The following is a 27406-nucleotide window of genomic DNA, read 5'->3' on the forward strand; positions in this document are numbered from 1 at the left end:
GATGAACGCCGGCGATGGCAGCAACTAGTCGGCAGGCTCAGGGGACTCGTCGTTTGAGTAGACTGAAGACGGTGTTCCTCCCCTTCAGTTTGGCCTTTCACGGCCACCGCCGCGAAAGACTTCCGCTACCAAAAATGTAGCGTGACGTCATGCCTGCAGCAAATAGCAGCGCCAGGCTCCCGTCGCTCACCGTGTGATTACCGGTACTCATGATGTACACATTCCAGAAAAAGTTCCACAGACCGTCACTAAACGATTAATCGGCACACAAATTTGAAAAATCACAATTTTTAAAAATTTGTAATAAACCACTGGCTCCATTCCAAGGGCTCATACTTTGTGAATGCTCAAAAACATTGGTGTTCTACGTACTGAATAGATTTACGAGAAATCTTCAAAACTGTTTCACAGTCTCTTTAGAAATCTTTGCTCTATCTCCATCCTATGCCTGGACATGAAGTGCCACCTCTTGAAGTGGCAGGTAGGCCAACATTTCCAGTATTCGGAAATTACGAAATTAATATGCATGTTGAGCAGGCAGTAAAGAAGACTTCATGAAAAAGAATGTTCACGTTCCTTCATCAGAAGACCAACGAGGTTCATTTTAATAACTCCAGTGAACCTAGAGATTACAGAAAAAAACGCTTACAGCACTTTTACACAGAATCAAATCATCACTGAAGAGCCAGTGAACGCTGAGATGCAACAAAATAAATGTTTTGCTGAGATTTTACAAATAGTAGCAAATTTCTTTGCAATACTTGAAATTTGCAGAACGACTTCTGCCTTCAGTGACAGTGAAGTAGGCAAAACTGAATAGCTGCAAAGCATTCATAAGTGTCATGCCCTCAGCTTTGCACCACAAAAAAACTGAATGACATTCAAGGCATATCTTACCACGGTGCTTTTACACCTCAACATTTTGCTTCTACCTACAATTATTATATTGCCCTCCATTGCATCTCATTCCATTAGTTCGATGCACATTTTGTTTTTTATCTGTACTACACACCCACACCAAGTTATTAACAGGGAGCTATCTATTCACTCTGCTAATGAAAAAAAAAAACAGTTCCAGAGAACAGAGGGCAAGTATTGTTAAAAAAAAAAGCACGAGAACTGTGGCAAATAATATTTCATGACACAGACACAGAGCCATCTTTAAATTATTCCGCATCAAAGGACTCCCAGCCAAGAGCTAGAATACAAGATAATGCCACAATGGAATTCAATGTTGTACAGAAAGCGGGACGCATTAATTTCAAATGGCTGCTATAAAGAATGAGTACAAGTAACTAATTAATCAAGATGAGCAACTTTTAAACACAGCAGGTCTTGGACATTCAAAAACATGTCACAACAGTGTATGCCACTAAATGCCATCGAAACAAAACGAGTGATCAGGAAAAATGCCTATGATCGCTCAATTTCCTTCATTATTGTTGTTGCAAAACAGACAAACTTAACCAAAGCACAGTTACAGTTAACAGTGTATTGCACAAAAACAGTACGAATAAAGAAGAATAATGTGTAAAATTGTGCTACGCAACGTTTTCTCCAAACAAAGATCGGCTAAAGGGAAGAAAAACGACACTCTGTGACTTCTCAAACTTAACTGAGCTACCCCACCAGCCACTGTAGAAGCATGGCAGCTAGGTGTTATATCACAATGCCCCACATTTTCCACATAAAGGAAATAAATAACTCGTGGCATCTGTCGGCTACAGCTTGGCTTGGTAGAGCTCCGTGCTCCTTGTCGGAAGTCTCGAGGCAGCAGAGAGGAACACATCTGCAAGAAAAAGCAAATGCAGTAGTTCGCTTTCAAAACTGCACTCAATACAACGGTTATGCAACATTAAGAAATTTGCGGCCGTACTTGACAGCAGGCGGCAACGTGATATTTTTGCAGGACCAGCTTAGCACGATCTAGATTGGGTCACACTCTTTAAGTGAGCCTCGAATAGTCGCACTTTTAATCACTCTCGGACTAGTCCATCCACATGTTTAAGGGGGGAAAACGGTCTCCGAAAAAAATTTTTATTAGTGAAGTCACAATTACGGAACCTTCAGGGAACATGTAATTTTGCAAGCTGATTCCAAATGTGTCATATAATTTTATGTGCAACAAGTCCTTGCGCACTTATGCAATACGTTCTGTGACTTTATTCCTAGAGCTTTAAAAAAATTTTGCTGCAGGGAATTTGCTCGACTGCAAGCCATTGTTTTCTCTTGACATCAAGCTATCCCATAAGGGTAAAATTATCAACCTGCTGTCATAGAAGTTGAGTTATAGGATATTGAAGTTGTCACTGAAGGGTCAAATATACTGGATGCTATATCAAAGAAAACTGCCAGTGACAGCTGTCTATAGATTTAACTATGGTGAAATGCTTGCGACTAGCAGCAATTCCTTTTCATAGCCCATGTGTACTTTTGGGATGACAACCTCACACACCCCCTGTAAGGCCGCGCTTCATCCACGCGCATATTTTTTTTTATTCCTTTAGCTTGTGGTTACTGCGGGCCTCCGGTCTACGCCCCCCCCCCCCCCCCCCCCCCCCCCCCTACCCCCGCAAGCAGTGGCAAAGACGCAGGAGGCACTGGCTGCTTGACAGCACCGCTGTGACGGCCGAGGACACCTGGCACCAAGAAAGCATGCGAGGCGCGAACAACGAGCACGTGGGGCCGTTTGGTCTTAGGCAGCATTCCCACGGCGGCAGAATGCGAACCACCTCGCATTCCGCGATGGGCCCTTTTTCTTCTTCTTTTTTTTGGCATTCTCGATGGCACCGAAGCGTCGCAGTTCCCCGCCGTCTGACATTCCTGCGGCGAGCCAGTGGATCAGTGGCCCCGCCAATTAGCTAAAGAAAAAACGCTTCATCCTTTGAGAGGCGATGACGCGGGGGTGCGGCAGGGAAAGGGAAAGCATAAAGCACTAAGGCCAAGAACTCCCCTCGGGGAGAGTGTTTTCAAAATGTTTTCTGTATATGTTTCTTTTTCTTTATAGCCAGGCCCCGGGCTCGAAGTTGGGTCCAACCTTCAGGGGCTGTGGCTACCTCCATTGGTTATCGAAGCTTAGGGCGGGCCTCGATATATGACCGCCCTAATTTCTTTGTTTGCAAAAGCTTTAAAACTGCATGAAAAATCATTGGAGAGCAGTCCTGTCTAGTTGAGCTAGAGGCTCCATGCAGTGGCACGTAATTCTGCAACCCTAGACTCTAACCTCGCGTCGATGAGTAAGAGCTTGTAGAGAGTGTTTCTCTCTGTGAGAATTGTCTTTGTCAGTTACAGCTTGACCGTCTGTGTGGCTCAACTTGTAACGCAGTTTGCCCTTGTACATACTGTAAATATATTCTCCCTTTGACCTTCATCTGCACATCTCCGTTCATCACCACCAAACAACAACGTTTGGAAGGGTCTGCACCCTTCCGAAGAAGCCAACGGACCATCAAAAAATTACTCCACCTTTGCAAGTCAACACACCTAGAAGTTAGAATTTCGGATCTAACAGTTGTCACCAGTGGTCCGGGAATTTTTTTTTCTGGATCGGTCCAAGGTAATTTTTTCTATCAAGCAGGTAGGAAGGTCGCTGAATGGTACATGGCCAACAAGAGCGCTGCCAAAAAAATAAATAGGAAGGGGGGGGGGGGGGGTGTTATAGCTTGATTTCAAGGGGGGGGGGGGGGGGGGCAAGCCCCCCCAGGCTCCCACTTGGTATTCAATCCAAGGTATTTAATGTGACATCTAAGGCACTCGTAAATAAGGTGCAGCCAGCTGTCACCAGCATATTGCCTTCACTCACCGATGTTCTCCCGAACCTTGGCAATGCTGTTGGCATCTGGCACTAGGACGACAGCACCATCCCTGCAGTACAGGACAACAGCCCTATAAGAATGCTGCCACATCTATAAAATAAGGACCCTATAAGGGCTTGCATGAATCTAAAACAGCCCTTATAGCCCTCTTAAAAACCACTATAACTGCATAAAAATTCTATCACCATGTAGGGGCACAATAAGCGACATTTTCCAGATATCAGGTCCCCATCGCCGCCCCTGCTGCCAGTTGAGAAAAAGAAACGTTCAAATCATCCTTGCTGAGGGGAGAAAGCAGCTTCTGAGATTCCCGCTGAACACATCAATTTAGGACCTTAAGTGAAACCCGCATTGTGCACAAAAATGCTCAGAAAGCACGTCCGTGACATGAAAATGAAACTAAATAAAGGCTGGCCAGCCTAGAGTATGCGTGTAGCACTCCTCGAAACCTGCGAAACCTGAGCTCACATTCAGCATCGTTTGTTCATGCCTGCCAATCTCTTCTGCGGACTGTCGCCAGTAGTCGCTGCTTAAACAATAGACCTTGCGGTGCTTTTTTTTTTCTTATTCATGACAAAAGGAGTGATAGCAATCATTTCATTCTTGGATGTAGACCAAGCAGTCCAAGTCCTAATGCATGCCTGCAGTCAAAACTCTATGGAACTTAACATTTATGGAATTTAACATCAGCGCTGTCTTTGCATGCAGTCTACAACAGATATATGCACCTGTACACATATACAGTTGAACCTCATTATAACAAAGTTGAAGGGGCCCGGCAATTACTTCATTTGACCACAGCTTCATTATAGCCCGTGTCGATCGGGCTTCCAAGGAGAATTGTCATTCTTTCGTTGCATCCATTATTTCATAATAAACCGTTTTGGTACAACGAGGTCCGGCTGTAATCCTGAATGTGCAAATTACTAAGTGTGCCATTAAATCTAAAGCAATGCACCCTGCATGCAAAGAAACTGAATTTCTTCGCCAAAGTCACGTTTCATAAACTTTTGACAGTGGGTGTACCACACTGTACGTAGAAAACTCCCCACGCTCGTGCGTTTTAGAAATTCGGAAAAGACGGCAAAGTAGAAAGCGGGCTCCGCACTGCTTCTCCTTGCGTGCTGCGCCCAGGTGGCAGAGGCAGATGAGGCAGTTGTTGAGCAGGTCGAGCGAGAGCACCCGATAGTCACTGAGGCCTCCATCCTCCTGGAGCAGCAGGCGCTTCTCTGCCGCGCACTGGCACTTCCGCACTAGCTCCGGTAGGGGCACTTCCACCACGTCACTAGGCTGCTCGCGGAGGAAGTCGCACACCACCTGTGCACAAGGATGAGGGATGTCATCATCATCATCACAGCCGTTGCAATCACCCTTCCTTTGTGCTTTTCGAAAACACTTTGCTTTGCTTTGTTTTGGTATAGACATCAAGATTTTGTCTGTGTCTTTTCTTCTTTGCAATGATGCGCAAGACATTACACCGATCACGGTAGCTGTAAGCGGGTTCACCGCATTACAGCAATGTCATAGAATAGGTGGGTAGGTAACAACTTTATTTCTGAGAGATTTTAGGCAGGAGCTGGAGGTCAGATGGCCGCAAGCCCTTGCATCACGTGACCTAACCGCTTCTCGTTTGTCCCGACCATCGTTTGGTCGTTCAAACTGAAACCAAACCGACATGAAAGAAAAAAAACTGATTTATAAATATATTTAGCACTTGTTGGTACAATCCATGTAGCTGTCTGTATATACTAATGTGTTGCACATCATTCTAAAGAGAGAAAACAGGACTAAAATTTGGCCTGCCTCATGACCCAGAATGACAATGTATGAAGAAGCAGCGAATACATCGCAGTTCTTTGTGCCTCACTTGACTTGTACCAAACTTTTGGTTCAACTGTACAGTAGCCACCCAATTTTTCGGACTGAGCAGGACTCGGAAAATGGTCCAAATAATTGAAAGTCCAAAAAATCAGTGAACTCCAAAAAATTACCTGTCTGAGAAAAACTGCCTTGAAAAATTGCGAATTTCGCCATTCCCTGTGTTACCTGTGGAAGCAGTAATATTAGGTTGAATTTTAGTCAGAGTCATGCTTTCGTCATGTCCGCACCACACCTCCTGTTGCCGATAAGAAAATGTGCAATGCGGTCGTGGGTCATGCCATGAACCAATTCTGTCCTAGCGCACCGCAGTGCACTACTCTTGAAACCTGACACGTGAGTCTAGAACAGAGCACATTTCCCCAATGACAGTTCCGAAGACTAAGAGAGAAAGCACAGGTTGATGTGCACACATCCGCCTCAAACCCCACTACTGGCATCGTCAGCACTGTGACAGATGAGGCTGCTGTCCTGAAATCACTGTAATCAACACGATCATGTGCTGCCTCCGCTTTTGTAAACCGCCCCGACAGGAGCGAAGAGCATGCTATTAATTCAAGTGGGAACAATGGGGTACAGAAATCGCCAAGCCAGTCCAAGATAATTCCTCCTACTGAATCTATCTGAATCCAAGATAGCGCCTTCCATAGAGGCGAAGACAGCAGAGAGTAGGCTGTTTACGGCAGTAATGTCCACTGACGTCAAAGTTAGAGTCTTGCCGGCATCTATTTCAGTCCGATAAACAGACCTTCAGAACTCCAGAGTCCGAAATGTTGTTTGTGAATGCCGTATATAAACTCCTGTAAAGGCTGCATTTTCTTTTTAAATTCGAGTGTGAATTGTGAAGGTGTGGCTAATACACAAATGAAACGAAAACTTATAACCGCATTTTTTTTCTCAATTATCTAATGCAAAACAGGGGGTGTGGCCCAAATATGAGTCCGGCCCTTACACAAGATTATATGGTATGCACATGTTCCTATGAGGTACGTGACTGTTCCTCAAAGTCTGAAATAACTTCACAATCCCGAATTATCGGAGTATAAAAATTCGATCGGCAACTTATATTAGCTAACTCCAAAGACTCAACATGTTTAACCTCACCTGTAGCCCCTCCAGGAAGGGCACCACATGACTAGCGAGGAGATGCAAGCTGTCGACGCTCTCCAAAGAAGCCGGCTCCAGCCTGAGTACAGCGAGAATGTTGAGACTCTGCAGCACGTAGGTTGCCTCCCGGAAGCTCTGCACCGGACAAGTTTGCGGAAAACTCCTTTGTAAACAACAGGCAATGCACCAAGCTAAGAAAACATGCCCAAGCTACCTATAATCAAAAAGACAAGAAGGCAGAGACTACCCATAAATGCAAAGAAACATGAAAATAAACATGCACACAATCCTGTCCACCAGGCTTCTTGCGCAGAAAAAAAAAATGTAAACTTCCCAGCAATTTAGAAATGTAAGGTTTGAAGCTCAAAGCAGTTTAAATGTGCAAGTCCTTGCTTGTGACATTGTATGTGATGCAGGCATAGAACCACTGGTCTATTCAAACTGATGCCTTGCTGCTATCAACAACAAGCATATTAAAAGGGTCCCGTTAATTCAATCTCCACATAGCTGGAACAAACCATCAATCTACTTAGTTTGAATTAAACAAATAGTACACAGTACTGCTCTAAAGTACTCCAAGATTGCAATGGTTAGGAGATCGGACCCAAGTACAAAGGAGTCAAAAGCATCAACACTGTATATAAATTGTAAATTGGGGGGCTTAACGTACTGGTGAGAAACGCATGGGCTATGGGGCACACCGTAGTGATTGGAAGACTAAGGATTAATTTAGACCTGCGGTTTTTTAACGTGTGCCAACATCGTATGGCACACAGGCTCCTTTTGCATTTCACCTCCATTGAAACGCTGCCTCCACAGCCAGTACTTCCAATGATGCACTGATGGTTATGAAGTTGAGTCCTGTTGCACAGGCGCAACAATGCAACGCTGAGCTTTTATGATTCCTGCTCCCTGAAAACAGAAAGGCAGGCTAGCACAGCTGCTTCTCCTTGACACACACAGTCTCTGCCACTTAATTTACACCTTGAAATGCAAAAACCAAATCCCATTTGCAAATCAGTGCCAAGTTCACAAGGCAAACCTGTTTCCAAGCAATATCCTTGTAGCAACCACATAAAGGCACACCCAACCCTCTTATCAAAGAATAAGTTAGTGCAGATATACTGGACTGTATAATTCACTCACCTCCTCCAGCCTGTCGACTTCGAAGACAAACTCGCGTTGGAGCAGGCTCTGGAGCTTCTTAAAGTTCTCGTAAACAGAGTCTGAAAGCAGAAAGATCCGTAATGAGAAACTGTTGCTATGCCCATGCCCATTCAATGTGGCTGATCACATTCAATGCTTAGGAGATGCAGAAATGTTTACAGGAAGAGATAATGCTGAATTTAAAAATACATTGCATTTCTAAGAAAAACATGCAAATGAAGTTCTTGTTTATTCACTGAGGCCTCATGACAATCGTGCTCAGTTACTCAAACAATAGACTGACTGACTAGACTGTAACTGCATTGTAATTTAAAGGCGCCAAAACCCACACGCACACACGAGAGAAGAGAGCAGGACAGAGCGCCACTCACAACTGGTTTATTTTGCAGAAACCACATACAGATAGTATATACAGTCAACCAGTGCCTGCGCAAGGAACATATTCAAGGTTTCTGCACAAGGTTTCTGCAAAATAAACCAGTTGTGAGTGCCGCTCTGTCCTGTTCTCTTCTCTCGTGTGTGTGTGGTGCGCCTTTAAATTACAATGATCAATTACCAACTAGCCCAACAAGAAATTCTCTGAAGCTCTGTAACTGCAGTAGAATCTCGATGACACAATCACGGTTGATAGCAAGTTGTATAATTCCTTGGCAGGGCTGCACTACGTACAGTGTGCAGAATTGCGGATATTCCAAACGTTCTCCCATACTAACATGTTGAATGAACACACCAGCCCTGATCACATCCTCAAGCACTGAACACTGCCCACACATCACTGACACTACACATTGCGTGGTAGGCACCGCAAGTAGTGAGCAGTGGTGGGGCCTTATATAAACTCTGTCAATTACAAACAGATCGACATGAATGCATTTCAAGTGCTTTTGCATTTGAATTTTGTTCATCATCTTTGGATTCTACGAATTTCGAATGACAGGAACATTTTTCGCAACCCCATGAGATTCGTATTACCAAAATTCTACTGTAGTGGTCACGATGAATCAATTTCTACTAACAAGAATTGCATGAAATTGTCCTCGGTGTGGGACAATAAGTGGGACAAATAAACGCCTACCTTGGGACCTTGGCACAGGGGTTGCTAGGAGCGCAAGAGCTGCCATGCACACCGGCGCCACCACCTGCAGTGCTTGGTTGCCGTAGTGATAGAGCATCATCTGGGGCACCGCTGTCTGCACCGTGTCAGCATGTATCCTCAGCAGCGGGGAGATTGTTGGCTTGGCGCCGGCTTCGGCCTTGGCTTGGCCTCCCGGAGGAAGTATTGCATTCGTGCTGACTGGCACCAGCTCGATGGTGCCTTCCGGTGTGAGCCGGAACATGTTGGAATGAAGCCGCACCTCCCGACGAAGCCAGCTCAGTGGGTTGGTCTGGTTGCTGTTTCCTCCTGTTTGAGGAATTCAGTACAGCCAGAAAATTTTCAATGTAAATGCTTTGCAGTTGTCACCCTCTATGCAAGCCAGAAGCTTGCAATCAAGACGAAAGGAGGCCAACGGAATCCAAAGGAAGACAGCAAGTGTCAACAGGATTAACAGAGTTCAAAGAAATATATGCTGGTACAAGAAAAGCCACAGAAGTCACAATTAAGCCACAAGCTTGCCCGTGGAACCTAAATGTACTGGTTAGAATGCAAGACGAAACCAAGACAATCCATGCAAAATTCCGTCCACCACCTGTATACAGGGGTTTGTATGTTGCTTTCTCAAAAATACCCAACTCACTTTGCGTCTTTCCCAAAAGGATTTTGAGTGTTGCTGTCTGATTCACGTCATGCTCGCTCAGGTGACATAGAAGGCTAGAGCAGCTTGGTTCCCAATCTAAAACTTGAGAGTGCTTCCAATAACTAGTACAAGAGCGAATGTAGACATGACATAAGGAGACAAGACTATAGACAAAAGAAATTGGTAGGGGTTTAAAACGTTAATTGAGCAGACATGCAGAAGCAGGTGTTCATTCTTCAATTGGAGGGGGCACATATGCTCTGTCTTAAGTGTATGGCGTGATATCTTTAGTGGGTTAATGCCCATAAATGCAGAACTGGTCGTTCTCTACTTATCATAGATGGCGGTGAGTCCTCTTAACACTAGCAGCGCAGTGCCGCAGCAATTAAGAGATGCGCCACTGCATTGGCAGGTGGCTGTTGCTGTCACAGCCACCGGTAGGGATTGTGCGGCCCATGCTACTCTTCTTCCCGAGCAGCCTCTCGACGCTCCTCCAAACTTACCCGAGTAACTCGTGTAAGCTCGGGTTGCAAGGCAACAGCCCAAGATTGTACGTACATATGTACGGTAAAGAGATGCAACGTCTTGACAGCTCAGCGCCATTGGTTGGAGACCTTTCTTTATGAAGTTACTCGAACTTCATACTTGAGTTGTATCCCTGGATAACAGCGTTGCTTTGCATCACATCCGTGTCCTTCCTTGCATAATCGTGAATTTTTGAAGCAAATACGCATGCATTAATGGCTATTCAGACTACTAACAACCTCCTAGGGGTCCCGAAGCACCACCTGGAAACTTCTGGGCGCAATTCTCATGGGCCAGGCATTTTTGACAAAAGCTGTACCACACAGTGGAAGTATTAGAGAGACCACTGCCACCGACCTTTGAGGTGCACGAGGGCTCCCAGCCGCTGCACCAGTTCCCGCAGCCAGAGGACCTCGTCGGCCAGCTCGTGTACGAGGACATGCTGCGAGGCATGCTGCTGCTGCTGAAGCCTCCGCCGGCTCAAGCGGGCCTGGAAGCACAGGCAGATGAGGGGGAAGGCCGACATCGCCAGGGACCGGTGGTGGGCTCTCACCACCCAGTGGGCGAGCCGAGAACAGGCGGCTGTCTCTTCCGCCGTCACGTGGGTCTCAAACCTGTCGCATGTGGCCAAGCAGGGCACTTTGTTAACAGGTGGAGAGAGGATGGAACAGAAAAGCGTGGATGTTTAACCGGAATACTAAACTAAACTAAACTAGATGGGGGAAGGCAATGAGGGGGTAGCCTGAAAGAAGGCAGCACAAAAGGAGCCGCAAGCACTCAAAAGGCATTTGGAGAGTCCAACTGCCTTCAGAAACAACCCCAGTGCTCCCGCTGTCTTGTCAGCCAAAGTGCAGTGAGGGCAAATTTGAGGCATTTTTTGCTTGAACATTGCCCAGTAGTCACCTAGACATGGCAGTTTTATGAGCAACGACCGCTTCCTTCAGCAGTAATGGGAGCAATGTCAAAGAAAGTAGTCTGTGGTCTCTTCACGACATCAAGTAGCACAGGTGGGACTGGCAGCACTCCTGATGCAGAATGAATAAGTTTTTGTGAATGCCACTTTGAGCTACAGTCTACAGAAGCGTGAATAGGGCAGCCCGAATAGCCTAGGTTCAATGATTCAGAACAAAATTGCTGTCAAGAGTTGATAAGGAGTCTTCTTCGACATCACATGGCCCCCGTTCACCGCCTCGCACTCCACTTTACCTGCCAATGGCTCTTATGCAGTGCTTTTTTTTTTATGTCTGCAGTTTCTGGTCACGTGGGGAATGTTGCCACCACCATGGCAGCACTGCCAAGTGAAGTAAGCACCAGCCCCAACTCTCTTTTCTGCTGTTGTCATGCCTTTGGTGCTGCTTTCTTATTGACGAAAATAATGTCTCAAACCAAAGATACAGTCAACTCTTGGTAATTCAAACATGAGGGGACTGAGTTAAAATCAACAGGAGCCTTTTAGTACACCTGTTGACGGGACTGAAGCGTCCATTTCAAATAAGCCAGCTGTTCAAATTACTCAAGTCCTAATTAACTCTGGTCTATTGTACCCATACTCTGCCAAAAAGGAGTGACAAATAAATCTATCACACATTTTCTTTGACGTCAATAATTACTTTATGAGGACCGTGCACATCTGTAAACACAGCCAGCTGTTATGCGCTTATTCAGAAGGCAGACAATCAATCTGACTTAGTATCTAAAGTTCAAATTTACAGAATGTCCAATACTTGCAGAGGGTTCGTCAGACACTTTCCACAACTGTGTGCTTCTCGTGAAATTTTGATGTCTCCATCCAAAACCCACACATGCAGGTAACTGGACATCCTTGTTGACCTAGCGGGCACTTCGTCAATTCGTCAAGGTGAAGAAATCAAATCCCAACCACTGCAGCCGTGTTACAAGCCGTGTACAGCTCATTGCAGTTTCAACAGTGTTAAGTGCCACTTTTAAGACGGCGCTACCGAAGGCCAACTTGCGTAATAAAGCTAGTTACTGAACACCCTAGGTAATTTATTTCAAACAAAGGAGTAATAATATCCATTTACATCAAAGTGCAGCGGTATGGACACAAAGAAAAGCTATAGCTTTTTTTTTCAAGCTCTCGCTCGCTCATTTTCTTTCTCGCTTTCTTCACCTCATTCAATTTGTTTACTTGTTCATTCACCTGCAATGAACCAATTGCACAGTAAAAAATCAAACGGTAAACAGAAGTGCCAACATTTCTGTTTTTGCTTTATATCTTCAATTTCAGCTCTGGAGAAAGGGGATAACAACTTCACGCAATTTCCTACTCATTTCTTTTTTTCTTTTTTCTATTTTTTTTTCCAGGGCAGTCAACCAGATGTTAGCATCAGCTGTGGTCACCCACCTGGGGTGCAAGCTATGGACGGACCGATCAATCGAGCGGCCGCAGAACTGCCGCACTGACAGCGGGGTGCCAAACTTGATGAAGATGTTGCCATAGTCGTCGCTCAGAATTCCACGGGCCTTCACCAGGCCCTGCACAGTTGTTACAAGAAAATTAAAGGGATGGTTACTGCAAGCGGCACATTTTCATGCACCTATACAAGTCAACTGTACGAGACTAATGTAAGACTGTGCTACTAATTTGTAATTAATACTGATTTCCTCATTTAGTTGTTTGCAAACATTCCTCTCACACAATCTGCAAATTTGGGACAGCACTTTCTACAAAACAACTTTCAGAATTTATTACACGGCGAGTCATCTGAATGAAGTCAAGGAAATTTTCCTGCTTTCATGATTTACGTTGTACGTGATAAATCAAACACATGGTTACTGATTAACCACTTTAATGCCCAATATATTTATAATATATTTATAATTCCTATGCCTGACAGCAAATTTAGACAAGCAGTATTGCAGGACAGTTCCTCTGTCAGAATAGTTGAACTGTGCTTTCTAAATTAGCATTTCCAATCTACACAACCACTCAACATATTACTTACTGCCTAGACTCTTGAGCAATAAGATGACCAAACTAGTAATACAAAAATTCAAGACTTTTTAACACCTTGCCGATTGTGTTTCTGCATAGTTCTCACCCTTGATTATCCCTTAACATTTTTAAAGACCCTTGCTCCTCCCGTTCTTGCTGCTGTACTTACACCTTGTGCAAAACTTAGCCCAAAAAGAGACAGGATCTAATCTGACTTAAATGCATGGCATGTCAACAGTACGCATGCGACCAGCCGTGAGGACTTCCCATTCAGGTACAGCGTAATGCTGTCGACCCAACTACTTTACTCACCGATGTCGATTCCTTGGGTTTGGGCACACCCAGGAGCTCAAAGGCGTACAGCTTTTCCTCGAGTGTGCGGTCATAGGTGATGGTGATCGGGATGACAGTGATGTCGAATACGCGGGAAGTGAAGAACATCTCCAGAACTGTCTGCAGCAGACCTGGACAAATATGCAAGGAAAAACACCACAGATTTCTTTTTGAATGATGTTTATACACAATGTTTCCCAACAGGAACTAAGCCAAAGTGTATGCGCATAATGCATTGCACGCTTTCTTGTTTTTTATTTGCCAGACTGTTGAATGTCAGCAAGACAAGCTCAGGGCCGCAACACAAAATATGCTTCGATGTAGACAGGATACAGGAATCTCTATTTACAGACCTACAAACCACTGTTCTTTAGTGGTTAGCCATTATGAAGTGCAGCTGACATCTATTTAAGACTTCTTTATTAACTATTATGCAAACTTGGCTACAAAAGGATGCATCACAACAAATATCTATCATATAATGAAGTGCTTTCATTACATTCAAAGCACGCACACCAAGACTAAATATTTTACTAGATGCGAGTAATAGCAAAGACCACGTCTTCTTCAACTTCAACACATTAGGCTATTTAATCTACACTTAAAGGGATCCTGATGATACTCTGAAGTTTGCCTCTGGCGGTAGATTATCACATTCTTAAGACAAAGATGGTGCTTTCACCGAAAACAGAGCTTTTACGAGCTAGAAAAAGCCAAAAAATAAAATACAGGTGTCACCGTCACTGGTTGATGTCATCAGTAAACTGTGGTGCATTGACACAGTTTTAAGGATGTGAATTCCTAAAGGCTAAGCTAAGTGCTACTGACTTCAACACGGTAACAATGAAGTCAGTTTCGGTGAAAGCGCCACAAGTTTCAATCCAGTAGCGGCAAAATTTTTAAATGCAATTTTCTCTGCAATAAATGCGTCTTTTGCTGTCAGACAAAGATCAATGCCCCAAAATAGAGCCACATAATCAACTTTTCCCAAGAACAAAACTTAGACGAAGTTTTCCTTCACCCTTTATAAGCACGACAAGGCACAAAGACGACGGCCACATCAGACACAACTAATGAGCCACAGACCGGTCCGTGGACAGAGAGACTTGGCTGTGCGGCTCCGCGTGCCCTCGACGAAGAACTCGAGGGCGTGCTCTGAGCCAGCGATGAGCGAGTGGATGTACTGGCGAAAGACCTCCCAGTAGAGTTGGTCGGTACCAAAGGAACGCCGGATGAAGAAAGCGCCGCCATTCCTGAGCAGCATGGTGACCGCTGGCATGCCCAGGAAATCTGCATGCAGTAACAGCGTCCAGAGTTGGAGACAAGTACAAAGCGACACACGTCACTGTGGAGAATTCACAATAGTACAGACACTCCCAATAATGGCTTATATGCAGCAGCTCCAGCATCACTGTGCGCCGTATACAGTAAAACACTGCTATAGTAAAGTAACTCGGACCAGCAAAAATCTTTACTATATATCAGGATATTTCCTATATCAGTTGTTGGTGAAGGCATGGCTCTGACTATGCTCCCTGGCTACTTACTAAGCATGAATTGTTAGTTTATAAAACAAACATTCAGAAATACCTTGCATCCTGCTCTTATCACCCCTTTATGTGATAATTGTTTATAATCAGTTACCACGTGTTATCACATTTTCGGAATCGTTTACCTCTTGTGGAAGTACTGCATTTACACGAATACAAGGCGGCTACAAAAATACCGCGAGTTTGGTTCCATGTGAAAACCAAAGCTTCCCATGATCATAGCGTCGTCTTCTGTGGCCTCAGCGTCATTTAAGGGGCAGTAGTTAAGAAACACGCGCGATAAAGTCAAGTGCTGCAAAACAGCCTATGCAATTCCACCGCACCTCCACATTTTGCTGCTGCTTCTCCGTGCTTCGTGCAGCTGTGCTACGAACGCACGCCCTTTTCTTCCCTTTTCTGCTCCTCACTGCACATTTACTGGCTTTCCTATCTTAGAGACCCGCGCCGCCTTCTTTCTATGTTCATAGCCAGCTTTACTTTCTCCGTGCGCATCGCACCCTTTGCCTCACGGCCTCAATGTCTTCAAAAAAGTTGGCTTCTCCTAGCTTAGTTGTGAAGCCACCTCAAAGAGCACATTGGTATCTCTTTGCCTCGCGATCCTAGGCTTCGTGCATGCCGCGATGTCATCATTCCACAAGAAGTACATTGCCATGGCCAGACGCTCTTTACTAAAGCCGTTTCTTCGAAAAAAATCTTTACCATAACCGAACAGTCGTCTGAGGAAAGCGAAACGGGACTGCAGCTTCACTTTACTATATCAGAGTTTTTGCTATAGCAGGGTTCTACTGCACAATCGTCTTTCTTTACAGCTTGCTGTAAACTGTAAATACACCTGCCAAATTAGCTTACGCTGTTTATAAAATATCTCAAACATTCATACATGTGTCGTGTACATGCATATTGAATATGTGCATGCACGAAAGTGTGCACAAGATGGTAGGTGAATAAGTATCTGCTTCGATCAGCGAGTGAGTATGTCAATCAGAGCAGTGACTATGTAAAATGCACCTAAGCAAGGCCAGCTTCTGTGCTAGTTGATGTATGATTTATTGTGAAAACAACCAAGCTTAACGAGGTGAACATAAACAGCAGAAGCAAGCACATTACGAACAAGTGTCCAACCATCTCTTTCAGTCTGTGCCCACCCCTGTTGCAGTTGTAACTTCCAAAAAAAAAAAAAAGGCACTCACTTGGTAAGTGAATGCCTAGCTGCACTTACAGTGCACTGAGTTATCGTTTGGCTGGCCTTATAACCCTGCAATCTCTTCTCTGCTATCATGACACTAAATATAAGGTAAAACATAGCATTCAATCTGTCCCACATACCCATGCCAGCCGCGATGACTGGAAGTGGCACGTTGTAGTAGAAGCACACGTACGACATGAGCAGGAAGTCATTGTAGCTGCGATGCGTCGGCAGCAGGAGCACTGGGTTCTCCGCTGCAGCTTTCCGGTACTGCGGGATAGACCACAGGACCCCGACCCCAACTCATGGAACAGCTTGCATCACAATTAGAACCAGTACTTGCATGAAAAATATGCAGAGCTAGGACACGAAGTGGTCTCAGATTACTTCCTAACAATCTTCAAAACAACTGACAAAGCTTTCCAAAATCATCGTCTCAAGCATTAAACAGAACAAACGGTTAAGGAATAGAATAAAACCTGTTAAAAGCAATGTGAGACACCAAGACAAAGCTGGACCGAAATTCGGTCATAAACGGCATAAATCAAACTTCACAGGCAGAAAACCACAGATAGAGAAAATAAGCACGACAGATTTAATTACTCATCTGCATGAATTACCCTGAAAGTAAATACTAGTAGTCAAACTGAAAACAAACTCATCATCATCATCATCATCATCATCATTAGCCTTACTACACCCACTGCCGGGCAAAGGCCTCTCTCATGTCTCTCCAATTAACCCTGTCCTTTGTCAGCTGCATCCACCCTTTGCCTGCAAACTTCTTAATCTCATCCGCCCACCAAACCTTCTGTCGCCCCCTGCTACGCTTACTTTCTCTTGGAATCCACTTCGTTACCCTTTAGGACCAGCGGTTGTCTTGCGTTCGCATCACATGCCCTGCCCAAGCCCATTTCTTCTTCTTGATTTCGACTAGGATGTCATTAACACGTGTTTGTTCCCTCACCCACTCTGCCCGCTTCCGGTCTCTTAACGTTACACCTATCATTTTTCTTTCCATGGCTCGCTGCATTGTCCTTAACTTAAGCTGAACTCTTTTCGTTAGCCTCCACGTTTCTGCCCCGTAGGTGAGTACCGGTAAGATACAGCTGTTGTACACTTTTCTCTCGAGAGAAATTGGTAAACTGCCACTCATGATCTGCGAGAAATTGCCATATGCGCTCCACCCCATTCTTATCCTTCTAGTTATCTCCCTCTCATGATCCGGATCAGCTGTCACTACCTGCCCTAAGTAGACGTATTCCGTCACAACTTCCAGGCTCTCGGTGCCAATTGTGAACTGTTGTTCCCTTGCTAGGCTGTTGAACATTACCTTGGTTTTCTGCATGTTAATTTTTAGACCCATCGTTCTGCTCTGCCTGTCTAACTCATTGATCATGATTTGCAGTTCACCTCTTGAGTGACTCAGCAAGGCAATGTCATCAGCGAATCGCAGATTATTTAGGTATTCTCCATTTATTTTTATTCCCAACTGTTCCCAATTCAGGCCTCGGAAAACCTGCTGTAAACATGCGGTGAACAGCATTGACGAGATCGTGTCTCCTTGCCTGACGCCCTTCCTTTTATTGCTGACTTTATGGAGGACTATAGTAGCTGTGCAGTTGCTATAGATATCTTCCAGTACTTTGACATAAGGCTCTTCTACCCCCTGATTACACAATGCCTGTATGACTGCTGAGGTTTCCACTGAGTCGAATGCTTTCTCGTAATCAATGAAAGCTATATGTAGAGGTTGGTTATATTCTGCGAATTTCTCTATCACCTGATTGATAGTGTGAATATGATCTATTGTGGAATATCCTCTACGAAAGCCTGCCTAATCATTTGGTTGATTAAAGTCTAACGTTGCCCTGACTCTATTAGCGATTACCTTAGTAAATACTTTGTAGGCAACCGATAGTAAGCTGATCAGCCTGTAATTTTTCAAGTCCTTGACGTCTCCCTTCTTATGAATTAAGATAATGTTTGCATTCTTTCAAGCTTCTGGTACAGTTGAGGTCAGAAGGTATTGCGTATACAGGGTGGCTAGTTTTTCCAGCACGATGTCTCCTCCATCCTTCAACAGATCTGCTGTTACCAGATCCTCCCCAGCTGCTTTTCCCCTTTTCATTGCTTCTAAGGCTTTCTTTACTTCATCTTTCGTTACTGGCGGGATGACGCATTGCTGTGCACTGCTGTCTTTCTCATTAACGCTCTGATTACATTGGCTACTGTACAGGTCTGTGTAGAACTCTTCGGCTACGTTAACTATCTTATCCATATTGCTAATGATACTGCCCTGCTTGTCTCTTAATGCATACATCTGGTTTTTACCTATGCCTAGTTTCGTCTTCACTGCTTTTAGGCTACCTCCGTTCTTTATTGCATGCTCGATTCTCTCCATATTAAACTTCCTTATGTCGGCTACCTTGCGCTTATTTATTAACTTTGATAGCTCTGTTAGTTCTATTCTATCGGTAGGGTTAGACGCCGTCATGCTTTGGCGCTTCTTAATCAGATCTTTCGTCACCTGAGATAGCTTTCCGGTATCCTGTCGAACTGTCCTACCGCCTACTTCTACTGCGCACTCCGTAATTATTGATGTCAGATTATCGTGCATTGTATGAACATCAAGATCGTCTTCCTCAGTTAAAGCCGAATATCTGTTTTGCAGCGCTATCCTAAACTCCTGTGCTTTCCCTCTTACGGCTAACTCATTAATGGTCTTCCTCTTCACTAGCTTCTTCCGTTCCCTCTTCAAGTCTAAGCTAATTCGAGATCTTACCATTCTGTGGTCGCTACAACGCACCTTTCCGAGGACGGCCACATCCTGAATGATGCCAGGTTTAGCGCATAGTATGAAGTCGATTTCATTTTTAGTTTCACCATTAAGGCTCTTCCAGGTCCACTTCCTGTTTTCTCGTTTGCGAAAGAAGGTATTCATGTTCCGTAAATTATCTCTATCCGCGAATTGGACTAACAACTCTCCCCTGCTATTTCTAGAGCCTATCCCATAGTCACCTACCGCGTGGTCATCAGCCTGCTTCTTGCCCACCTTCGCATTGAAGTCGCCCATCGGTACAGTGTACTGTGATTTTACTTTATTCATTGCCGATTCTACGTCCTCATAGGAACTTTCAACGGTCTGGTCATCATGGCTGGATGTGGGTGCGTAGGCCTGCACTAGTTTCAGCTAGTACCTCCTATTCAGCCTAATTACTATAGCTGCTACCCTCTCGTTAATACTATAGAGCTCCTCTTCGTTGCCAGCTATATCCTTATTAATGTGGAATCCCACACCTAGTTCTCGTCTATCCTCTAATCCGCGATAGCACAGTATGTGTCTGTCCTTTAGTACTGTATACGCCTCACCTGTCCTCTTAACTTTGCTAAGCCCTATCACATCCCATTTAATTCCCGCTAGTTCCTCGAACAGCACTGTTCTAGCGTTAAACGTTGCCAGGTTCAGATTCCAATGGCGGCCTGTCCGGAGCCAGAGATTCTTAGCACCCTCCGCTGCGTCACAAGTCTGACCGCCGCCGTGGTCACTTGCTACGCACCCGCTGGGGACTGAGGGACGAGGGTTAATTGGTTTGATCATAGAAGGTTGTGGCCAAGTACTACACCAGGGTGGCCAAATCCTGCTCTGGTGAGAGAGTGCGTTGTCGGTTCTGGTCACCGAGATCAGGCCGCACTCCAGGCCTGGTTATGCAATCCCATCGACACGCGGAATTTTTTTTTTTTAAACCCGGTGGAGAATTGCACGGCACCAGGATTCGAGCCCCGGTCCTCTTGCACGCGAGGCGGCGCTGGCGTGCCGTGCTATACTTGAAATAAACTCCATATGCGCACATTTATGCAACTCAGTTGGTGTGTGACGTCTCGCGCGGACGGCTACCCCTGGCATAATCTTCCAATGCACGGCCCTAGCGACCGTGTTACACCATGGCAGTGCCGTGCTATACTTGAAATAAACTCGATATGCGCGCATTCACGCAAGTCAGTTGGAGTGTGATGTCTCGCGCGGACGGCTACCCTTGGCGTAATCTTCCGATGCACAGCCCTCGCGAGCGTATTATGCCATGGCAGTGCCGTGCTATACTTGAAATAAACTCGATAAGCGCGCATTCACGCAACTCAGTTTGTGTGTGATGTCTCGCGCGGACGGGTGCCACTGGCGTATTCTGACGATGCACGGCCCTCGCAAGCGTATTACGCCATGGCAGTGCCGTGCTATACTTGAAATAACCTCGATATGCGCGCATTCACGCAACTCAGTTTGTGTGTGATGTCTCGCGCAACGGGTGCCACTGGCGTATTCTGACGATGCATGGCCCTATCGAGCGTGTTGCGGCGTGGCAGTGCTGTGCTATACTTGAAATAAACTCTATATGCGCGCATTCACGCAACTCAGTTTGTCTGTGACATCTCACGCGGACGGGTGCCACTGGTGTATTCTGACGATGCACGGCCTTAAAAAACTAAGTACTAAGAAACAACATGACAGCAAAATAAGAACAAGGGGCAAATGGTTCAGCTTTCTTTCATATGTTCCTTGTCTCGTGTCCCCTCACCCTCATTTTGATATGTATGCACTCCTCAATTTTATTTAGGTAACCACAATGAATTATTTAACTGAAATAAAGTTGCACACAAACAACTGGCAGCAGCCAGGAGCAAGACAGCAGGATTCAAAGTGTGATTCAAAGGATACACCCACCTGCTCCATGCCCTCCGAGTGGACGTAGATAGCCCGGTACATGCTCTTGTAAGACTTGCTGAACAGGTATCCCAGGAAGCGGATGTTGCCCATGCGCATATTGTGGCCCATCTGCTCCAGCAGCTGGCGGGCTTCTTCTGACACCTCGGCCACGGGCCGCTTCTGCTCCGCGCTCACCTGCACAGTCAAAAGAAGAAAGATTAACCTCTCAAAACCATCAACTAGGTTCACATCCCGCATAACTATCTCAAGCCATGCGTTAATCTGCATCCATCACATTTGAATTTTGAAAGAATAACGGCACAACAAATGGTACAAAATTGAGGTGAGAACTGGCACCTATGGGTTTTCTGACTTCCATTTTATTCAGTTCGTTGCCCCGCTAATTCCTTCACATACATAATGCACCACATCCAATGCTTTAAAGGTTTTAAACAGTTCACCCAGACAATAAAACTTCAAACTTTCTCTCTTGCCACAAGCACCATAAGAAACACCGAATATTTCGAAGTTGATGCAAAAGCGGTATCTACTTTGTTATATAAAAGCCCTTCCTCTTTTTCGCTCCAATTTTGCGGCCAGAAGAAATGTGTTCATACTTATAATAATTGTTCAGCAGTAGCAGCAGCAGCAAAAGGAAGAAGAACAAGATATTCGCCAAACCAATGTTGAAAATCGCAGTTTAACAACGAGCTACAAACTGGAATATCTTCAAAAAGAATTCCCATCAGTTCCTGTACATTTGTTTGAGGAATGTTGAATTGATTTCAAAACATTCCGCTGTGGTTATTTCGAGCTAAGAACAGGAACGACATGGCCAAGAAGCAATTCCCACTCTAAAAACCCACAAGCCTGCACACAAGAGGAGTGGGTGTGCAATTAGAGCAATACAAATATTAACAACACTTAATGGCAGAGTTTCTACTATTTTCAAATGCTGGGTTCACTCATTTGTACGACTAGACTGCGATACAACATTACACAAAGAGTTTTACTGCTACTATGCAAAGGCGGACAAATTTACAGGCACTCATGAATCACTGTCATGAAATTTGTTATAGGGACAGTCTACTGACTTTTGTCGACTATACATTCTTTTGCACAACCGAAACTGCTATTGCTGGCAGCACAGCTGCTGATGCCAGCATCACTGGCAGCAGAGTGGCAGTCTGCCTTTTAAAAACATTTGAAGAGATGGTGACAAAGCATAGTTAAACTGTGCAAGTAAGGGCGAATAGTTGCAAGAGAAAAAAAGTTGAGACAGTCTTGAAACAATTGAAAAAAAATGAGGCAATCTCTGACATTCAAGATTTTCCTGGATTTGAGCTGCTGATAACATCTCCATGCTGCTTGAAAGGGTAACAGAAGTTTCCTGACCCTAAAGACGAACAACCAAATGGATGCATAAAGGAAGGCACCTTCGTATTAACCAAGGATGCAAGAGATACACCCGTAATCAAAAGTCTATGGAACGGAGTGTTAGCAAGCAAATATTTATTTCACTCTCATATTTGTAGGCAGCTTTCAATAGATATATGAAGCCTTAGCCTGAGCGCACAAACTGCAAATTGCATCATTAAGTGTTAAGCAATGTGCCACAGATATAAAGAATCTAGTTTCTTCAACGAAACCAACTTTCATACACTTATGACGGTGGGCGCATACCAAGAAGAAAAAGCCGCAGGAATCCCCTTGCAATCTGAACTCTGCTTGTACCCAAACTGAGAACACTGCACATATCTGATGCTGCATATTATGTGCCTCTTCCTAAATATAGCAGCCTCCACAAAGATACAAATAAACAGCAATAGCAGTAAACATATAATTCGGAGCACTAATCCAATGTCAAATTAGAATAGAGTCCTTTATCTTCAATCATGGGTATGGTTTATGAAGATCTAAAAGAGCAAAAGCACAGCCCGGACTGTCAGCCTACACTAATGCACCCATGTTTGAAGCTATAATGAATTATCATAGAAAGTTACTTAATGCACCCATGTTTGAAGCTCTAATGAATTATCATAGAAAGTTACTTTTAAGCAGCAAGAACAAGCACATCATTATTTGTGGCAGGTAACTTTACTGCATTCTATTAACCACCATTTGCAGTGGCATTAGAAAAACTTCAAACACCCCCCACCCCCACTGCACACACACAGAGTGCACACATGTATGGGACACTAACTGGCATGCGCCCAGAGAAAACACTAGAGTAATAAAGAGGTTCTCGATATGACAATTCTTGTGATAAGAATAAATCAGCAGCATGCAAATAAACTACCGAAAACAAAAATTAGCAGCAACTATTGGAGCAAGTTATGTATATGAGCAACAAGACGTCATGCTGGTCTCCGCCTGTGATCCCCAGGCGTCTCATGAATATGTAGCAGTCATTACTACAGCGCTGAAGCTATGAAGCCACAGCAAAATGGCACCTCGCAAACCAGCTCATAATAATGAAATAATTATATAATAAATTGGAATCTCCCAATTCGAACTGCCGGCTTGATGATTTGGTCCCATTAACATCGAGTGCATTACAACGGCACCCCTTAATCCGAACTCTAATCCGAACAAGTTTTCGCTTCCGTTTGAATTCGAATTATTGAAAACCGACTTTAATAATAATAACTGTAATAATAAAGGCCTCAGGCTCAAGAGCTTTCAACCAGCATGCATCACACATGTATCCAGTGCGGCATGTTCACAATTACATGCTAGAAACATGCTCTTCAAAAACAACATTCAAAAGAAGATATTAAGTTCAGCACTACGTTTGTTCAATGCCATTGCACAGCACGCTAAGATTACCTCGGCGATTGCCTTCTGGACGCGAGCACTGGCCAGGACCTCCTGCTTGACCTGCTGTGGAGTGCGGTTGCCGAAGAAGCGGTACTTGGGGCAGCTCCACTCGCGCGTGCACCACGACAGGTCGCCAACCGTGCGCCGGTCGGCGAGGATGTCGTCAAAGCGTTCCCCATTGAGGGTAATGTAGCCACTGCTGCCGCTCATGGTGATGATGGGGTTCTGCTTACTCGTCTTTTTCAAGCCAGATCTAAAAGGCTGTATCCTCGTCGCTTATGGCTTTACAAAGGCCATGGAAGAAAAATAGTACACACAATAAATGGCTGCAGAAAGGCTGTTTAGACAACAGACATGCTCAATGCGGATAACTTCTGGAGAACTTCTACAAACAGCACTGAGTTAATGCCACATTTACTCAATCATTTTGCAGTTAAACCATTGAATACAGTGCTCGATTACTGTTGCATCGTGATGTACGGCCTGTCCTTACGGAAAAGAAATTAAAGACGAGATGATAGGTGCATGTTAATTAGCTTAGCTCCTACTAAACCTGGCCAGCTAGCAAACTAGCATTTTAATCGAGGGGCAGATAACCATGCATATCTAAGCCATGAAGATAATATACATAATGCAGAGCTTTGATCTCAGTTCTGTTTTGAGCTGCACGTGATCGCACAAAAGTCATAGTCACAACCAAAAAAAAAAAATTTTTAACGGGAAAATTATGCTCACCAAACCAGACATGTGATAACTGCTTAATTATTAATTAAGTTTATACGAAAACCCGATCGCACATTAAGTTCACAGAGCTGACTGTTGAAAGCATTCATACGTCGACCAACCAAGGATGAACTTGTTACTTTTCTCACACAGCAGAGGGTCATCCAGGTTTTCCGAAAAATAAATAAACAAGAGAGAATCTGGCCCACGCATGACGGTGAAATTCTATTTGCGCTTTCACTAAATGCAAAGCCGTAATTTGCCAAATGTACCGGATTGATCCATGCGTAGGATGAATCGTGGACTGTCAAATTTCACACCAAGCAATCTTGTCCGCCTCTGACATCAGGTAAGCTACACGACAGAGGAATCAAACCCGCGCTCAGCATTTAGCACGTTATGGGGGCATAACATTCTCGCCACAACATAGCATCGAAACAGTCCCTGCAGATGTCACGGAGCAAAAACAGGCGGCAGAAACAGCTAATCGGCGTTAAAACTCAAGAGCTCCGCAAATAATGAGCCGGCTAATCAACTGGCATGCTTAGCGAGATTGCGCTTGTTAGCAGTTGACGCCAGCCCCAGCAAAAACTCACACGAGAAGATGCCACCAGAAAGAGTATTTCACGAAGATCAGCGCAAGTGTAAATGTCCAGGCATCCGTGCTAGAATATTCTGAAAAAGCACACCGCGCCGCAAACAGCTATCATCGCAGGGTTCTCCAAGGAAAACCCAAGCGCTAAGGAGAGAGTGCGCGTAGGATCGCGCCTCAAGCGAAGAAACCAGTTACCTTTACGTCGCCTTTGACGACATCGCGTTGCAGAGACAGTTTTTCTCCCCTCGAGAGATTGGATTACCGCTCGAAGGAGCGACTTACGGGATCATACAGGAAACATCGCCGGTGTACCAATGCTCACCAGCCGGTGAGAGGAGGCGCGGTTGGTCCTGTTTTTGTCGATTTGAGTATTTTTCGAGGGTGCTGCCGGATTGGCCAGCGGCCATCACGCCACTCGCTAGACACGCGGCTTGCAGCTTCGTTTCTTCGCGTGCTTGCTAAAGTCCGAGGACACCACTAAATTACAAAGCTAGTGGCCCTTAAGTACTGTGACTCCGTATTCTCTAGAAGGACGAAATTTTGTTACAATAACACCACCACTAACGACAGCAAACAAAGAACGAATCTACTGAGCGAAATCGAAACCGAAACTCCGCAACGGGCTGAAATTGGATCGATTAGTCCGTAGAGCAAATCTTATCTGCTTTAGTATCGATGTGCCATGTCCCTGCTGGAATCACATAGGCTGGCTTAGTATTTCTTGTTTGCATTATGGAAGGGAGCGAACAAAACAACGTATCCAGTGACCAACAAAATATGCCGCGAATTTCAGTGCTAGCAGGTCATTGAACCCCGCCTCACTGAGGTGGTGAGGTCGGTGAGGCGTCTCGAGAGTGTTCCTGAGCAAACAGCCAAACAGGCAAATCCGAAACACCACTATCATATTTCGCCTTAGTGCCAGCTCTTCCAACGAAAGCAGCAACACTTTGGTATCCAATGTGGCCACTTTCAAAACGATAAATAGTACCTTGATTTAATTCACAAACCAACAAATTTCTTTTACTCATAAATGGTTAGGTTAAGCAGACTTCACTGATGCTTAAAGTGCCAACTCCAAGTGCCCTTCCTGGGCGTACGCCGGAACGGGCGTCGAAAAGAGGCATGCATCTCCATGTTCCTGGTACTGGCTTCCCCTCTCCAGCCGACCGAAAGAATTTAAAGCCGTGAAGAGAAGGGGTTGGCGGGAAGGGGGGGCTGGAAGGACACTTAAAGAAAGTTCGGGGAACGTGAAAGAGCTTCAAGCCATGAAGAAAAGAGTCACCGAGAGCCCCGCGATCCTCCGATTGTTGTAAACCGGACCCCGCTTGGTGGTGGTGGTTGTTGCTGTGACGGGGGGGAGGGGGGGGATGCTGGTCCCGACCTATGTTGGGACCCCGCTTCCGATGCGTACGCGAAAGCCCGTACGCTGGCACCGACGTCTAGCACGGTCTGGCGTGCCTCGATGCGCGCCCGCTTTGGAAGGGGTTGTCGCCGTCAAAACCGGTAGTAGGGAGGCGCCGCCGCCTTTTCCTTGAATTCCGCTCCCGCCGACTCCCACGCTAGACACGGAAAGCAGTATCGTTCATACAGTCTCTGTGCAGAATGCCTGGGAACAATACAAGGGATGAATATGGGCGCCATCTCTCAATGGAAACCATCCCAAGCTGGGCTGCTTATTTCCACGACAGTTGTCCTTCGCCTCCAAGAAGTTTTCCTGGGCAATGAACGCTAGGAGTTTTTCCTAACAAGCAGGCTACTTCAAGACTGCCTTGAAAAACTTTTTTCCGGTAGTACGCCTAATGATGCCAGCGCCGACGGCATATGACTTCAAATGTGCTCTGAGGCTTGCGAGTGTGAGCCAGTTTCTACATACACCGCGAACATTTATTTATCTTACTCATCTATCACTTCATAGTTTTTATGCCCTGAGGCAATAAACATTGCTTCAAGAAAAACAAAACAAGCTATGAGCTTGATGATTGAGAGTACCTCGTCGATGACCTTTCTCAAAGCAAAGAAGCAGTGCTCAAAAAATTTGCCTGAAGAAATAGACGACTCTGAGATTTTATTAACTGAAGAGCCGACATCAACGGAATGTTCCATTTTATACTACCTTGGAGGCTTCATCCTGAAAACCGTCTTAAAGTCTGCATCTTGCTCCCAATGCAAGGATGCTCTCATTGGAACAGCAAGCAATGAAAATGCCTTTTTGACAATTCTCAAGGAGTATGTGAGTGATGGATGGAACTTAATTTATCCGAGCAGTGAATTAAGTGATCCACACTCTCAAGAACTATGAGGAGTACTTAACAG

At 45.0% G+C, this 27406-nt stretch overlaps 1 protein-coding gene across 3 annotated transcripts; it reads right to left on the minus strand.

Annotated features, from left to right (window-relative positions):
* Window positions 1-567: 567 nt before the first annotated feature.
* On the minus strand, window positions 568-25510 carry Gnpat (dihydroxyacetone phosphate acyltransferase). 3 transcript variants are annotated; one of them, XM_077665973.1, is made up of 14 exons: window positions 25376-25510; window positions 23785-24057; window positions 20974-21150; window positions 16394-16523; window positions 14604-14807; window positions 13497-13648; window positions 12594-12724; window positions 10586-10842; window positions 9043-9369; window positions 7947-8026; window positions 6798-6935; window positions 4924-5132; window positions 3803-3864; window positions 568-1789 (listed from the first exon to the last, which is right to left on the minus strand). In XM_077665973.1, exons 2-14 carry the CDS (start codon window positions 23983-23985, stop codon window positions 1722-1724), a joined length of 2136 nt encoding a protein of 711 aa, XP_077522099.1. In that variant the 5' UTR covers window positions 23986-24057; window positions 25376-25510; the 3' UTR covers window positions 568-1721. The 3 variants fall into 3 exon arrangements, with proteins under 3 accessions (XP_077522099.1, XP_077522098.1, XP_077522100.1); XM_077665972.1 differs by having other exon boundaries at window positions 25289-25510; XM_077665974.1 differs by lacking the exon at window positions 25376-25510 and adding an exon at window positions 25095-25211.
* Window positions 25511-27406: the final 1896 nt, after the last annotated feature.

Source organism: Amblyomma americanum, chromosome 5 (assembly GCF_052857255.1).
Source record: "Amblyomma americanum isolate KBUSLIRL-KWMA chromosome 5, ASM5285725v1, whole genome shotgun sequence".
NCBI lineage: Eukaryota > Metazoa > Arthropoda > Arachnida > Ixodida > Ixodidae > Amblyomma > Amblyomma americanum.

Coding starts and splice junctions, on each gene's coding strand:
- Gnpat (XM_077665973.1), bottom strand. CDS start 23,985: ATGAGCGGCAGCAGTGGCTACATTACCCTCAATGGGGAACGCTTTGAC. Junction 21,151..23,784: donor TCCAGAAGGCAATCGCCGAG/GTAATCTTAGCG, acceptor TTGACTGTGCAG/GTGAGCGCGGAGCAGAAGCG. Junction 10,843..12,593: donor GTCCATAGCTTGCACCCCAG/GTGGGTGACCAC, acceptor CACATGCGACAG/GTTTGAGACCCACGTGACGG.